The sequence below is a fragment of the Benincasa hispida genome, chromosome 5 (genome assembly GCF_009727055.1).
Source record: "Benincasa hispida cultivar B227 chromosome 5, ASM972705v1, whole genome shotgun sequence".
NCBI lineage: Eukaryota > Viridiplantae > Streptophyta > Magnoliopsida > Cucurbitales > Cucurbitaceae > Benincasa > Benincasa hispida.
In genome coordinates, this window is record NC_052353.1 from 23,126,403 (window position 1) to 23,140,694 (window position 14,292).

A 14,292-nucleotide genomic window follows, 5' to 3' on the forward strand; every position below is an offset into this window, starting at 1 on the left:
ATGTTTTGTTAATGATTTTTTAGTACGAAGCTGTTAACTAATAAATTGAATGTTCATACAATGTAAGAGTAATTTAAGATGTCAAAATCTTTGAAAATTCGTGAAGTTGATAGGTTTCTCGGGCAAGTAACTTGCCTGGCCCACNGTATGGACCTGCTAACTGATAAATTGAATGTTCATTGAACAATGTAAGAGTAATTTAAGATGTCAAAATCTTTGAAAATTCGTGAAGTTGATAGGTTTCTCGGGCAAGTAACTTGCCTGGCCCACGTTGCCAATGCCAACAAGATTGGAAAGCAAAAGCTTACCGGAAGGCAGTTAGAGATGTTCAAGAAAACAGTTTTTGGTCGCTTTTTAGACATTGAACTTGTATTCAATAGCCCACTAATCCACCATATGTTATTGAGGGAAGTGAAAAAGTCAGGAATGGACTCAATTAGTTTCTTTGTCAGAGGAAAGGTCGTCACATTTTCGAAGGACGACTTTTTATTGATCACTGGTTTGTGACGGTCTCCTACGCGAGTTGGACGGAGTGAGGAGTCCTCACAAGAAATTTTTACGAGGTACTTTGGTAGTCGGTCGACCTAAGATGCATTCCACTTGAATTTGCTTGAAGAAGAATACAAAAAATTGGTATTTGAAAATGACGATGATGCTGTGAAAATTACCCTAGTATATTACACAGAGGTTGCAATGATGGGTAAAAACAAGCAAAAGAATGTTGTCGATCGTACTCTATTTGATGATGTTGAAGACATAGACCACTACAACAATCTTGATTGGGGTACAATTATTTGGCAGAGGACACTCGACGCCATGAAGACCGCACTTAATGACAAGGTTGGTTTATACAAGGAGAGAGTGAGGGGAAATAAAAATTATGTTATGAAGTACTCTCCATGGATTTCCCCAAGCATTCCAGGTAGATGTTCCTTAACTTAACTTTATCTTTGGTTTAACATTAACATAGTTATAAATTTGAGTTGTTTGGATTTAGGTATAGACGTACGAGATCCTATCATCAATAGCAGGGAACGTTGCCACTCGAAAGAGCAAGGTAGCCATTCCTCGTATATTATGATGGTCATGCTCCCACTCGGTGTCATTCAAATCACTCGAGAGAGACATTTTTTAGTCTCAAAATATAAGTATAATCTATGTAGCCACAATATGTTTATTCGGTAGTTAAATGTACACTAACCATCTTATTGGGTTCCTTAATGTAGACAAAAGTCAAAGAGGGTCTTGTCATGTCCGATACTGAGAAGGAGTTTCGGGACACCTCAATTGATAGACGGGTCGTAAGACAAGCACACTCCGACATCGAGAGTTTAGGGAGCTCTAATAGTTCAAATAGTGGCAGTAGTTCATATAATAATAGTTCAGAAGGTGGGGAAGGTGAACAGTAGGGTAATTCAGAAGGTGGAGTGAGGGATGACGAATCTGATGGGGACCAAAACATCCACCAACCTACTTACACCCCTAGCGAGGATATGTTTCATGATGTGCTGGTGGGTGACGTACGTCCTGACCTAAGGAGGAGTGTTCTGTCCCGGAGGTTTCGGGCCACAGGGAGGGAGGCAATGTTGATCCTGGTGTATATGCGTACCTGCGGAGCATTGACAGCTCAATATTGAGTTTGGATGCCCGTGTATCAAACCTAGAGACGGACACGAGGGACATGAAAGCACAATTGTCAATTATTTTATTTCTATTACAGTCTATGAAGGATTCCACAGTGTTTGAGGCGATGAGGTCTCCCACTCCACAGACAGGCCAGGATGCCATTATGTCCCTTATCCCAACTGTACATAGGTCACCTAACCCACCTCCACCTAAGTCACTTACACCACCTCCACCTAAGTCACATACCTCACCTCCACCTAAATCACTTACCCCACCTCCACCTAAGTCACCGATCCCACCTCCACCTCTCAATTCATCTGTATAGCTTGATATCACGACCTTCTCTAGCACCCTACATCTCGATTCACAGGTATGATCATTATGTGATTCGAAAATTTCTTTCTTCATAATTGTTATTCAACATGTTCACCATTTTGATTTCTGTAGGTTATGGTCGAGGGTAGAAAAACAACATGTAAGAGGAAGGCCGTTGATAAATACACACCTCCTGTTGAACCAAAAAAAAAAAATAACAAAGGAGAAGGAAATTAAGGTTCAACTTCCTTTGGATCGTCCAAATATTAAGTACCCTCTCCCTGGGGTACCTACGATACAGTTTAAAGCGACGATCCAATACTCCTTGGAGCATGAGGTTCCAGCTGCTATATTGAAAGAAATGGTGAACTGGATTGCCAATAAGAATACGGACAACGAGGTTCGAGAAAATGTAGTTTAGCCATTATCCAAAACCTTTTTCCAGGAGTTGACTGAACCAAGTTCATGGGTTGAGTATGACGTAAGTTTACGATCCTTGTCCTTTTTACCAAGTACATATAGTTATAAACCCTCTCCTAACGTATATCTTGTTCTGGATGCAGACCCTAAATATCATATTTGAGTTCATGAAAGATAAATTCTATAGGCGACCAGTCATGTGTATGGCCCGCTTCACCATCCTGCCAATTGGAATAACGGTAATCATTTACTGCACATTTGAATAGGAATTCAATGGTTGACTATTATGTGTTTTAATGTGCTTTTCACCGTGTAGAGTCACCTAAATTCTCGAGATGGGGTCTACAAACATATTAAAAACAAGTCGACCTTGGATGCTACCGTAGCATAGGCAGATGAGACGTTACCGAATTATGTCATGGGTAAATTTGATGTCAAGTGGTCAGATGTGGACTTTGTATACACGACAACAAACATTAGTCAGCATTGGATGTTGATAGCATTCGATCTAAATAGAGGCCGATTGTTCGTATTTGATTCACTACCATCCATGACATCGAAGAAGAAGCTGGAGTCTTTCCTTGAACCGTTGACTTACACCCTACCATTGCTTCTTCACTACTGTGACTTGAAACGTTGAAAGTTGGACATCAAAACGTCTCATTGGAAGATATCCCAACCTACCTTTACGAATACATAGCACGAGTCGTTAGATTGTGGAATATTTGTTGTAAAATTCTTAGAACATTTAGTGACTGGTAGTGCCCCATCTGTAATAACTCAGGATAAGATGACTGACTATAGGATGCAATTGGCATGTCAATTGTGGACAAACACTCTATATTATTGATGTACATGTATATTATATATATTATGTGTATTATGTATATTATTGATGTAATTTTACTAACATGTTGTTTAAATTGTTAGTATAGAACACCATGAATATAGAAGATTCATTCATGAATAGCTAACAAGTTAAATTAAAATTATAAAAGGGAGAGGGAGATAGAGAGACATCTGAAGGGATTCATAAATAGACAAACTTTAGCAATCAAACTTATAAGCGAGACATTTTAAAAGGGATTACAAGTGATAGCAAGATTAGCAAGAGCGAGATGTTTCCAGAATGGTTCACGAATAGCCAACAAGTTAAATTACACTTATAAAAGGGAGATTGAGATAAGCGAAACATCTTAAGGGATTCATGAATAGACAAACTTTAGTAATCAAACTTATAAGCGAGACATTTTAAAAGGGATTAGAACTCTATATGATCGTTTATAGTCTTTACACGTTCGTTTAGTAACACTAGACGATCGCCCACCAATACCCCGCGATCGCTTACAAGATACTACATGATTGCTTATTAGATTTTATACGATCGCCTACCAAATGCTACACGATCGCTTAACTCTGCTACATGATTGCTTAGTAGAAGTAGACGATGAGCGGCACTCTACACGATCGCTTAACTCTCCCTCCTCACTTCTGATATTCAGACTTCACTGTCACACCCCATCCTAGACTATTCTCTGAGCCTAGGAAAGGATATGACTGCAGCAGTTATCAACCGTTTTGTTGATGCCTACTGCCTAATAACTCTTACGGAAATAACTCTAATACCAATATGCAAACTCATATACAGTGGATGCCTCTTAGGCAAAATTCATTAAGTTTAAAAACACAACATATTTAGAGTGATTACATTACTAGTTTCACAAGTCCTGATGCCTAAAACCTTAGCCTCAATATGAACAACTGTAATATGTGTACAATATTTATAGTAACTACCTAACAGACGGCTTACATTATCTTTATCCTTTAGGGGCAGAGAAAATGCAGAGCTATCTCTTGAGGATTTGACCGCTACCTGAGGGAAAGGAAAACATTTGAAAACGGGGTGAGCTTGCTGGCCCGGTGAGTGACTTAAGAAAAAAAAACTGATTCTCATGCAAAAGTCTCAATAAAAAGATTAAACTGAAATATAAATTTCTACAGTAACCTTGTACTGCAGTATAAATATTTTCCAAGCATAAAGCATATAAAGCTATTTTTATCAGAAAACATTAAAACTGTTCCTTAGTTGAGAATAACCCTGCTGTGGTTAAATCCTAACGTCAATTGCTAATCAAGAGAGAACCCTTTTGCTCAATCTTTGACTTTAACTACCTACGTGCACGTGGTCATACTAAGCACCGTCATACCTTTGTTACTTTTGCTCAGATACCTTTTCAAAACTTGTCCTTCAGTATCGAGTTGCTCGGATACCTTCTCAAATGTCCTTTGGTATCGAGTTTCAAGTAAAACTAGTCATGAAATGACTTTCTCTTTAAAGCATGTAAAGCATACCACATAGAAAACATGTCTTTAAAGATAATAATGCATGCTTGGTGTATTTAAACACACATAAATAGTTTTTCAATAAACTTTCATACATGGCATGCGTTTAAAACATAACTCATGGTTTGCTTGAAAATTACTTTGTAAAACTAGCTAGCATGAGAATAATCTTTCTTTTAAAATATGGTTTCTTTAAAACATTGTAAATATTTAGTCACTTACCTGGGTCGTTTAGGAACCTTTCTCTCTAGAAGTTCCTTGGTTACCTCGGGCTCCCTTTTGAACCCTAAGATCTAGATTCAATTTAAAGCTCAGATTACTCATAGTTCTAAGCCTTATCTTGAGATACTTCCTTCTGTAAACATGCTCTATAATGTCTCAGGAAGCCTACCTTAAAATATTAGCTTAGAACTTCTCATGGTTTGGCCAGAATCATCAAATCCTCAAGACTGGCCCAAGCTCACCCGACAGCTTGATCCTTCTGTTTTTTCTTCACTTTCCAGCCCTATTCCTTCGAGCTTCTTCTCTAGAAACCCTACCCTGAAAACTAGACTCGCGGAGTTTTTAGGTGGCTTTGAAATCACTCCAAATGCACGAGTATGCTGGGAGATATCCTCATCCTAAGTTGATGTTATTTCCAGACTTCACTGTCCAGCTGCGTCTCCTCTTAAAGCTTTATGACCGAAGCATTGTTTTGCTACCAACGCATGCGTTCTTCCATCAATGCATAGTTTCCTCACAATCAGCCTTCATACACTCTTCTTAATGTCCTTTAAAGAGAATTTGATTTATGATCTAAAGTCCTTGTCCCTATTTATAGGCATCCAAAAATCTCTCTAAGGCCGACACCTCCTACTTGGTTGCATGTCCAAGTGTCTTTTCCCCACATTATCAATGCAACCTTCATGCCATCGCAATCTAAGGTGTCCTCCTCTTCCTTAGCCAACACATAATGCTTAACTTTGCATGTCTTCTTGTGCATCCACCTCATTTGCTTAAGGCCTAAGATTTCTCCCTAACAAGCCACATATCCGGATGACGACCTTGAATGCATCCATTGATGACGAGAAATTAGGAATCAATTTTACTCGACAACCAACTTTCTTTCATCAAGTTTTTGGCGCGTTGCTAGGGACTTGGCAACTAAATGTTTGTTAAGTTTTGTGTCTCTGCGAGCAAACTTTTTATCTTGGGTGTATTGCAGCTTGTGCGACCAGGTTGCAAACAATATTGAAGTGTAGGTGATGCGCTGAAAGTCAGTATTGACCCAAGGTAGAAGGGCAATCAGTCGCAAAAGAGCCGAAGGCAGTTCTAAGCTCATGGTGGCCAATATATGCCCAACAATTGTCGGAAGTTCCAATGGTCAAGGCAACTTGACCCAAGCAGTTGAAAGCCATCTCCTGCATGGAAGACTCCTTGCGGTGACAACACTCTTATTTTTCCAAGGACGTCTTCTACTCTATCTTTACTTTGCTTTCTTAGTATAGGTTATTTCTATTTTATTTTTATTTTGGATATATGGCTGCTTCCTTGGTTTTTGGTACATTTTCTCTTATAGGTGCAACAATAAGTCTCCTCGGTTCGTAGTTCAACGGAAGAAGTCCTTTCACCCTTCAACGCAAGGCTTCAATCGCATGGATTCCAACGCATGAGCGCATGCATTGTTCCGCCTAAGGTCTTTTCTTGTTATTTTGTATGCCTTATCCTTTTGAAATTCTCTTTGTTCCCGATTGCATTGTTTTGCGATGTTTCTATGATGATACGTATAATTCACCACATTTTCTAACTAATCAATGCAAGGCATTCTTTACTTTTATTAGCTTCTTCAAATTTTGAAAGTCTTAAGTTTTATTTTGCACAAACCCGTGTTCAAACATTTATTATCGCATTCTTGTAACTTTGTTTCTAGCTTTGCGGTGAGAATGTTGCCAACCTCTAAGTTTGGGGGTGGCAGCGGTCTCGGAGAATTGCATTCATTATATTGCGATCATTTAAAAAAAATGAAAAATGAACAAAAAAAAATTGAAGTGAGATTTTGGGAATAATAACTCCACTGTCAACGTAATAGGGAAATCCATGTTGATAATAGTTAAGTTGTGAAAGGCACTTGCTCGTACTTGGATGTCCGCATGACACACGTGGGGGCAAGCCAAAACGAAGGCAAGTCACCAGGATCAGTGCATTAGTGCAACTCCTCTGTCCGACGCAAGCCAAAACAAATGAGACAAGAGTTGAGTTGAATATAGAACGCAACCGAAGTTGGATGCCCGCATGACACACGTGGGGGTAAGCAAAACGAGGGGCGTAACCAGGTTCAACGCCACATTTGAATAAGTCATCGCAAAGTTTTGGAAGTACTTTTTTTTTTTTTTTTAATGAACGCAAGCTTAGAAGCTAAACAAAAAATTGCGGTGAATGAATAAAAATTTTTTTGAGCAAAGGCTTGTCGGATTTAACTTAGACAAGATCTTTTTTAAGAAGCGGTTAAAGTGGAGGAGAGCATTGCGTGATAGTCAAAGGTGCGTGTAAATTATATTCTGAGAAGCTGGTCATCGCAAAAGAAAGCAAGAAGGTGAGTTAGAATTTCTTGAGTATAACGCATGCTTGAGGACAACCATGATTTTAAGTTTGGGGGTGGCCAAAAACTTGATGATGGGAAATTGGGAGTCAATTTTACACGACAACCAACTTCCCTTGGACGCGGTATGTGATGCATGTTCCTAATATATGTGTTGATAGTCATGCGTTGGAATGAAAAATGCGTTAATCGAATGTATGCGAGGACCATACGTCCTGCCACAACTTTTCTTGTGTTCACGCCAAGTATAACATGAACACAAGTTTCTTGGGTAATCCGAGGTCGAACACAGGGACTTGTACTATATCTTTGCAGTGATTGTGCATGCGGCAGTTGAATAAAAGAATGGAGGGGATGTTGTTAAGTTAATCCTACTCCTACTCCTATCTATTAGGCAACGCAATGAGAATATGTATGAAAGATAGAGATGCGACAAACCTTGACATGAAATAAATGTGTGGGAAAATAGATAAAATGCGGAGATGTTTTCATTGCAGAACTTAAGAGTGATCGCAAGGGCAACCCTAGTCAATGCAATCCATGCAATCATGCCACAACCATACACGGTAAGTCATTTTCCAATGGAAATGTGGTGCTCTTAATTCTAGGACGAATGTGTTGAATGCAAAAGTGTCCATAGAGCTTATTCCTAAGTCTCTATTCTTGTCCTATGCGATGATGCAAAATGCATGAAAGCAAGGTGACCGCATTCAATTGTATCCTATCTCAAAGATGCATGCGATGCATTAATAACAAATAGTGCTTATTTCTAAGCCTACCTTTTGTATTATGTAATCTAATCTGGCTTTCCCAAGCCTAGATTCTGACCTGACCTTCCCTAGATCCTGTCCTTAGACTATCCTCCGAGTATCCTTAATGGATGAATGAAGCATACATAATACAAGATAATCGCATAAACTTTGTTGACCTAAGATTGTTACTATCCCTAGTGAACAATGCATACTTTGCTTAATGCGTCCAACCACTTAACCTCTCGGGCAGTTGATTGTTGCTGACTTCACTCATAGACAAGCAATGTGTTAGCCCATAGACAGGCGTTGCAGTAGCTTCACACTAAGCAAATAAGATTACTCACATGCTCACACAATGCACACCTCTTGGTGGGGTGCTATATGCTTTATATTTCGAATCCACATGACTAAGTATGCAATACCCAAGCACTCCTACTAAGTGTTGCAATGAAAGTAAAGATGCTAAGTAAGAAGATAAAGATGAAGTCAAAGGAATAGATAAATGCATTGAAAAACACATTGTATTAATTTCTTAATTCCAAAATGTCATACAATACAATATAGAAAAAGAAAGGAAAAAGAAATGACCAGCTGGAAGCAAAACTTTACTTCCAGCAGATGCGCGTCAAGGCTACCGGTGGTGCCATGGATGGGTGGAAAAGCTGACTCTCTCGAGATCTAACTCCGGTCGAAGTCTCCGGTCATCACTCGGAATTGATGAAGGAGGTGAAGAACTCTCAGTCATCTAGTTGTCTGGATCGCGGGAAAAATCCCGGTTGAGGGATAATCTTTGGATCCAAGGATCCTCCCCGGATGATCTGAATTTCTACTCATCGGCTTCTATTTATAGAGTTTGGATCGCCGACAACATTAATTGAACTACTCTGACTCTAACATTCAGACGTAGTTCTTTCTGACCCTGTCTCTTATACACATCTAGATGTGTATAAGAGACAGGCTCTGGGTCTGACGTTCGACGCGTTAGTCCTTTCTGAACCTCTACCACCAATGGCGCGGTAGGTAAAATGTCAACATCAGCTTTAGATTTTCTCGAGGTAGATACGTTGATACATTCATTCCGCCTACCTTGTGTTGATCCCATTAGAATTGTTGTCGTATAGCCGATGTCATTCAATGGCCGCATTCACTTAACACCACAACTCTATATGATGACCACAATCGCTTGACGAGTGCAATTCCCATGCGATGTACGCATACGACTAATTACCGCAACATCCATGCGTTGATCGATGCGTTTGCCTTGCGATGGAGTGTTTCTCTGCATGCGATCGTCTATGCGATGGTTCGGTTTCCGCGTTTGTGTTCACTTCCTGCATTGGCTACAAACATAGAACATTGAACGCATAATTAACGCAAGTAATGGGTTAGCTGAGATTCGACATGCTGATCGACGCAAACTCTTTTTCTCATGAATTCCTAGCACGATCGACGCAATTTCTACCTAACAACCTTCATAATTCTAAGAAAAAGGAAGATGACATGCATATCTGCATGTCATCATCCATCCAATCTCATATGCGCCTATTTACCACAAATGCGTTCATATGCGTCCAACCTCATTTGCGTCCATCCATTTGGCGCAATATACTTATGTCCGGACACCACCCCTTGGCGCATACGTCCATCCAACATCAAAATGTGTTCATTCAATCTTACCTTGTGCATCCAATTGACACAACTTGGTCACATATGCTAGATGCTTGCAAGGCTCATCTTTGGCCGCATATCCTTCTCTTTCGCATGGCTTACCTTTCCCTTATGCGCTCATCTAGGATAATGACCAACACTTTTCCAACGCATAGTATTAGTCTTGTCCTATGCACCCACATGCCCTCGAATGTCCAACGCATATGGCACATCACCAATGCATAACAACCTTATGTACCGCAAGCCTTAGCAACACAAGACATTTCACCATGCGTCCACCATGGCTCGTCTCATCGCCGTATAGCTCATCGTCTAGTTCTGTCGCTGCATAACACCATCGCATAGCGTTGCCGCATAGCACTATTCTACCGCAAAGCTCTTACTCATCGTGTAGCGCTGACGCCCATCATCTAGCGAAGCATGGCTATCGTCTAGCGCACACGCCCATTGTCATCGTCTAACGCTGATGTCGATCGTGTAGTGCCAACGCCTCATCGTCTAACGCTACCGCCCATCGCATAGCACTATCGTTTAGCGTGACTCTCTACATCATCTAGCGTCGCACTTTATCGCACGATCGCATACCGCATCACTTAGCTCCCCGTATTACTACATGATCGTCCAGCGCCCACTTACACGATCGCCTACCTCATCATGTAGTACCACTCCTTTGCTACATGATCGTCCAGCAACGCCCATGCCCGCGCAAACTTGAGGCTGTCGCATGCTTTGCTAACCTCTCAAGACATTGGCTGCCGTATGCGTTTCTCTTGGCCACACTTTGGCTTTCTTCAACGTCTAAAATGAGCAAGGCCAATGCATGGAATAACACTTAGCCAATTTTCTAGCTTCCAACGTATGTGTTACACTTGGCCAATTTTTCCAAGCTTTATCCAAGAGTCAAGCTTTCAAATTCACACCCTTCTTCTAATTTTTCACCCTTTTCTCTACAATTACACATTAGTTTCCACATCAACCTACTCACCACACTAGTCTCAGTAGGGAACATACTCAAGTAGAGAAATTAGGGCTTAGGGTTCACATTCACTACCCTCCCTTCCGATTTCTTCCCTTTTTTTAAACCTCAGCTTCTCCCAACGGCATTGACAATATTATTTTTTTGATATTGCAACATAATTGGAGACCCATCAATAGCAAACAATTTAATTGTTAGGAAACTGATTCTTAATAAGACTTTGATTAACGTAATCGGTCGGCACAACAACTAAACGAAGACTAAGTTCTTTATTAAACGATAAGCGTCAAATAGGACTAAATGATCGCTTACAGTTGTTACCCGATCGTTTATCAAATGTTAAACAATCGTTTATAAATTCTACATGATCACTAAGAAATACTAGACGATTGCTTACAAAATACTCCGCGATCGCTTACAAACTCCTACACGATCTCTTACAGATTATAACACGATCGCTTACAGATTAAAACACGATCATTTACCAACTACTACACGATCACAGGGCTTTGCTACACGATCGCTTAGAAGAAGTAAACAATAATCATTAATTACACTTATAAAAGGGAGAGCGAGATATGCGAGAGCGAGTCATTTCCAGAATGGTTCACAAATAACCAATAATTTAATTACACTTATAAAAGGGAGAGCGAGATAGACGAGACATCTAAAGAGATTCATGAATAGACAAACTTTAGTAATCAAACTTATAAGCGAGGCATTTTAAAAGGGATTATCGTTCAATCGATTGTCCCGCACATGGATCCTATAACAATCAATCAGCTCAACTCGATATCGTCTGCCTTTGTCACACTCAGTTGCTAATCGATTTTCATAGTAGTCTGAGTGTGATGTCATTCGAGATGCCCAATAATTTCTCCGTTCATAAAACCATGACTGGATGAGGCCTCGAACATATTCCAACAAGCACATTATGGGTAGTTGTCGATATTCTTTGGTCAATGAATTGAAACACTCTACACTATTGGACGTCATGTTATCGTATCTTCGTTTTGTTTGATAAACACGTGCCCACCTTTCAAGACCAATATCCTCTAAATATTTCGATACTGACTATTTCAAAAAGTACGTAGTTGGTCCCACTGTGCTTGGAACTCTGACATGCGAAATGCCCTGGCTGCATCCTTGAACATCCCAACAATCGTGTTGTTCTTAAAGTTGGAAAGAATATTATTTTCTAGGTGCTAGTTGCACAATCCATGAAATGTTGTGTGAAAAACTGCACGAATGGCATTGCCAATAGATACCGCTCGATCGGACACAAACACCAAGTTAAGAGGTTCTCCAATGGCACACTTGAAGTTCGACATAAACCACTTCCAAGCTCGATCAGTTTCATTGTCCACTATGGCATATGCTAGTGGGTAAACTTGGTTGTTGCCATCCATGGAGACATTGACCAACATGATCCCTTTGTATTTTCCTTTCAGATGCGATCCATTAACAATTATCACAGGCCGACAACTTGAAAAACCTTTAATTCAAGGTCCTAATGCCATAAACATGTACTTGAAATGGACATCATTTTCAAGTTCGATTTCAAACCTTGTGCCTGGATTCTCCATCTTTAACGTTTCACCATATGTATGTAAAACATGTGTACGACTCTTCTAGAGAACCCCTGGTGAGAGCATAAGCGGTTTCCCTTGCACGCCACGCCTTACCGTAACTTATGTTTACGTCGTACTCTTTCCTCATATCCTCGACGATGTGACGAGGTTTATAAACACGTCCTATGCCTGTAAACTTGTCTTTGATTAGTTCACCAATTACTGTAGTCATTGCTTGTCTATAGTCATGATTTAAAATTCTAATAGAACATGTGTGCGACCGCATATACTTCATGATCTTAAATATGTCACACTCTGGAATTTTAACTGCATGAAGGCTCCACTTACAATTATCCCCTATACATTTAACAGTAAATAAAGACTTAGTTGACTTCCTTACCTTATATTCAAAATTATTGTTTATGCACAGAATAAACAATCTCATTTTTAAATCACTCTTACTAAAAAAAAAATTGACCAACTTCAACATCTATCTCGGATGAAGAGGTGTTAGGCATAATCAATTCCCCTCTACGACATGAAGACATGGAATTCAATCCTGCTGATCTCTCAGTAACAACCACTATAGGTCTATGCACCTCTGAAGGACTACAGTCCATAGAATTTAATCCTACTGATATTTCATTATCGACCACGAAAGGATCACGCTCTTCTGAAGGATCACAATCCATAAAATTCAAGCGTGCTGATCTCTCATTACCAAGCGCAGGTCTGTTACATTGAGTTTCTCTTTCCAAGTTCATTGCACGAATGCTGTCATTGTCTATTAATAATGTTGATGGTTGAATTTTCATAGACAATGGAATATCACCCTCTTCTCGATTAAGCTCATATGATGCCTCATATTTTCTGTCTACACCTATACAATCATCACTCATATTCACATTTTCATCGTGGTATGATTTTAGTGTTACATATAACTGAACTGTAGAAAGATCGTCCCGACAAAGAAGGAAGTAAACATCACCGTCATTCCGTATGTACTGTGGAGGGGCTTCAAAGTCAAGCTTATATTTAACTCTCATAACAACATCAAACTCTGAGAATTTACATTTGCAATCCTGTAAATGTGAGCTTTAAGTTCTTCATACTTCAAGGTAATAGGCACAACGATTCCTGTTAGCTCGCCTCCAACATACAAATTTTGGTTCTCATCCTAATGACCTCCATATCAAATTAGTAAACACTTTTATGTCATCCTACAAAGCAAGAGAACAGTTTTTATTAAGCAGATAGCAATACACATGGATCTCTCTCGTTGTCGCTCCCATGTGCTCTCGCTCTCGCGCCTCTCGCTGTTGCTCAATCTCACTCTCTCGTTGTCGCTCAATATCGCTCTCTCCATCTTTCTCGCTGTCGCTCAATGTCGCTCTCTCCACCTTTCTCTTTGTTCCTCTTTCTCACACCCCTTTCGTTATGCTATTTTATAATGTCTATTTACATACCTGTTTTGAGACCACATTTCTACAAACACCAATAAAACCAAGTTCAAGAAAAGTATGTTCCATTCTGAAAAACCCGTTCTGAAAACGCCGTTTGGTTCCAAAAAACCCCACTCTGGAAAACCTCGTTCAATAAATCTCCGTTCAACAAAATGAGAAGTTTAGATTTTAAAGAATTCACCATTTTGCTGTATGTTAACGATTTTATGTTGTAGACATATTTCATGAAAATTGTCAAATCAATCGTACAATGACAAACAATCACATCACGATGGAAGATGAATAGACAGCGAGAGCGACATTAGCGAAGTGAGAGTGAGATGGTTATCAGGGGCAATTCATGTGATCTCATCCCGTGATGACGTAAGCAGAGGATCAATTGACATTAATTTTTAAAAAGGGTCATTTGACATTTTGGACCCAAAAATTGGGTCATCCATACAAATTTCCCTTATTATTTTGAGGATTTTGTATGTTACTATAGGGATGTTGGGGGTGCTGAGATATGATGTCTGAAAAATTGTTTGGTTTGAGTTCATATCTCTCTTTTTCGGTTAGAATTGAGTTCATATATATGGAC

The 14,292-nt window shown here is 39.7% G+C and overlaps 1 protein-coding gene across 1 annotated transcript; it reads left to right on the forward strand.

Moving 5' to 3' along the window:
* The first annotated feature begins 204 nt into the window (after positions 1-204).
* Positions 205-1,409, forward strand: LOC120077257. Its single transcript, XM_039031153.1, has 3 exons — positions 205-499; positions 674-840; positions 1,227-1,409. The coding sequence occupies exons 1-3, from the start codon at positions 205-207 to the stop codon at positions 1,407-1,409; spliced, it is 645 nt and encodes a 214-aa protein (XP_038887081.1).
* The last annotated feature ends 12,883 nt before the right edge of the window (positions 1,410-14,292 follow it).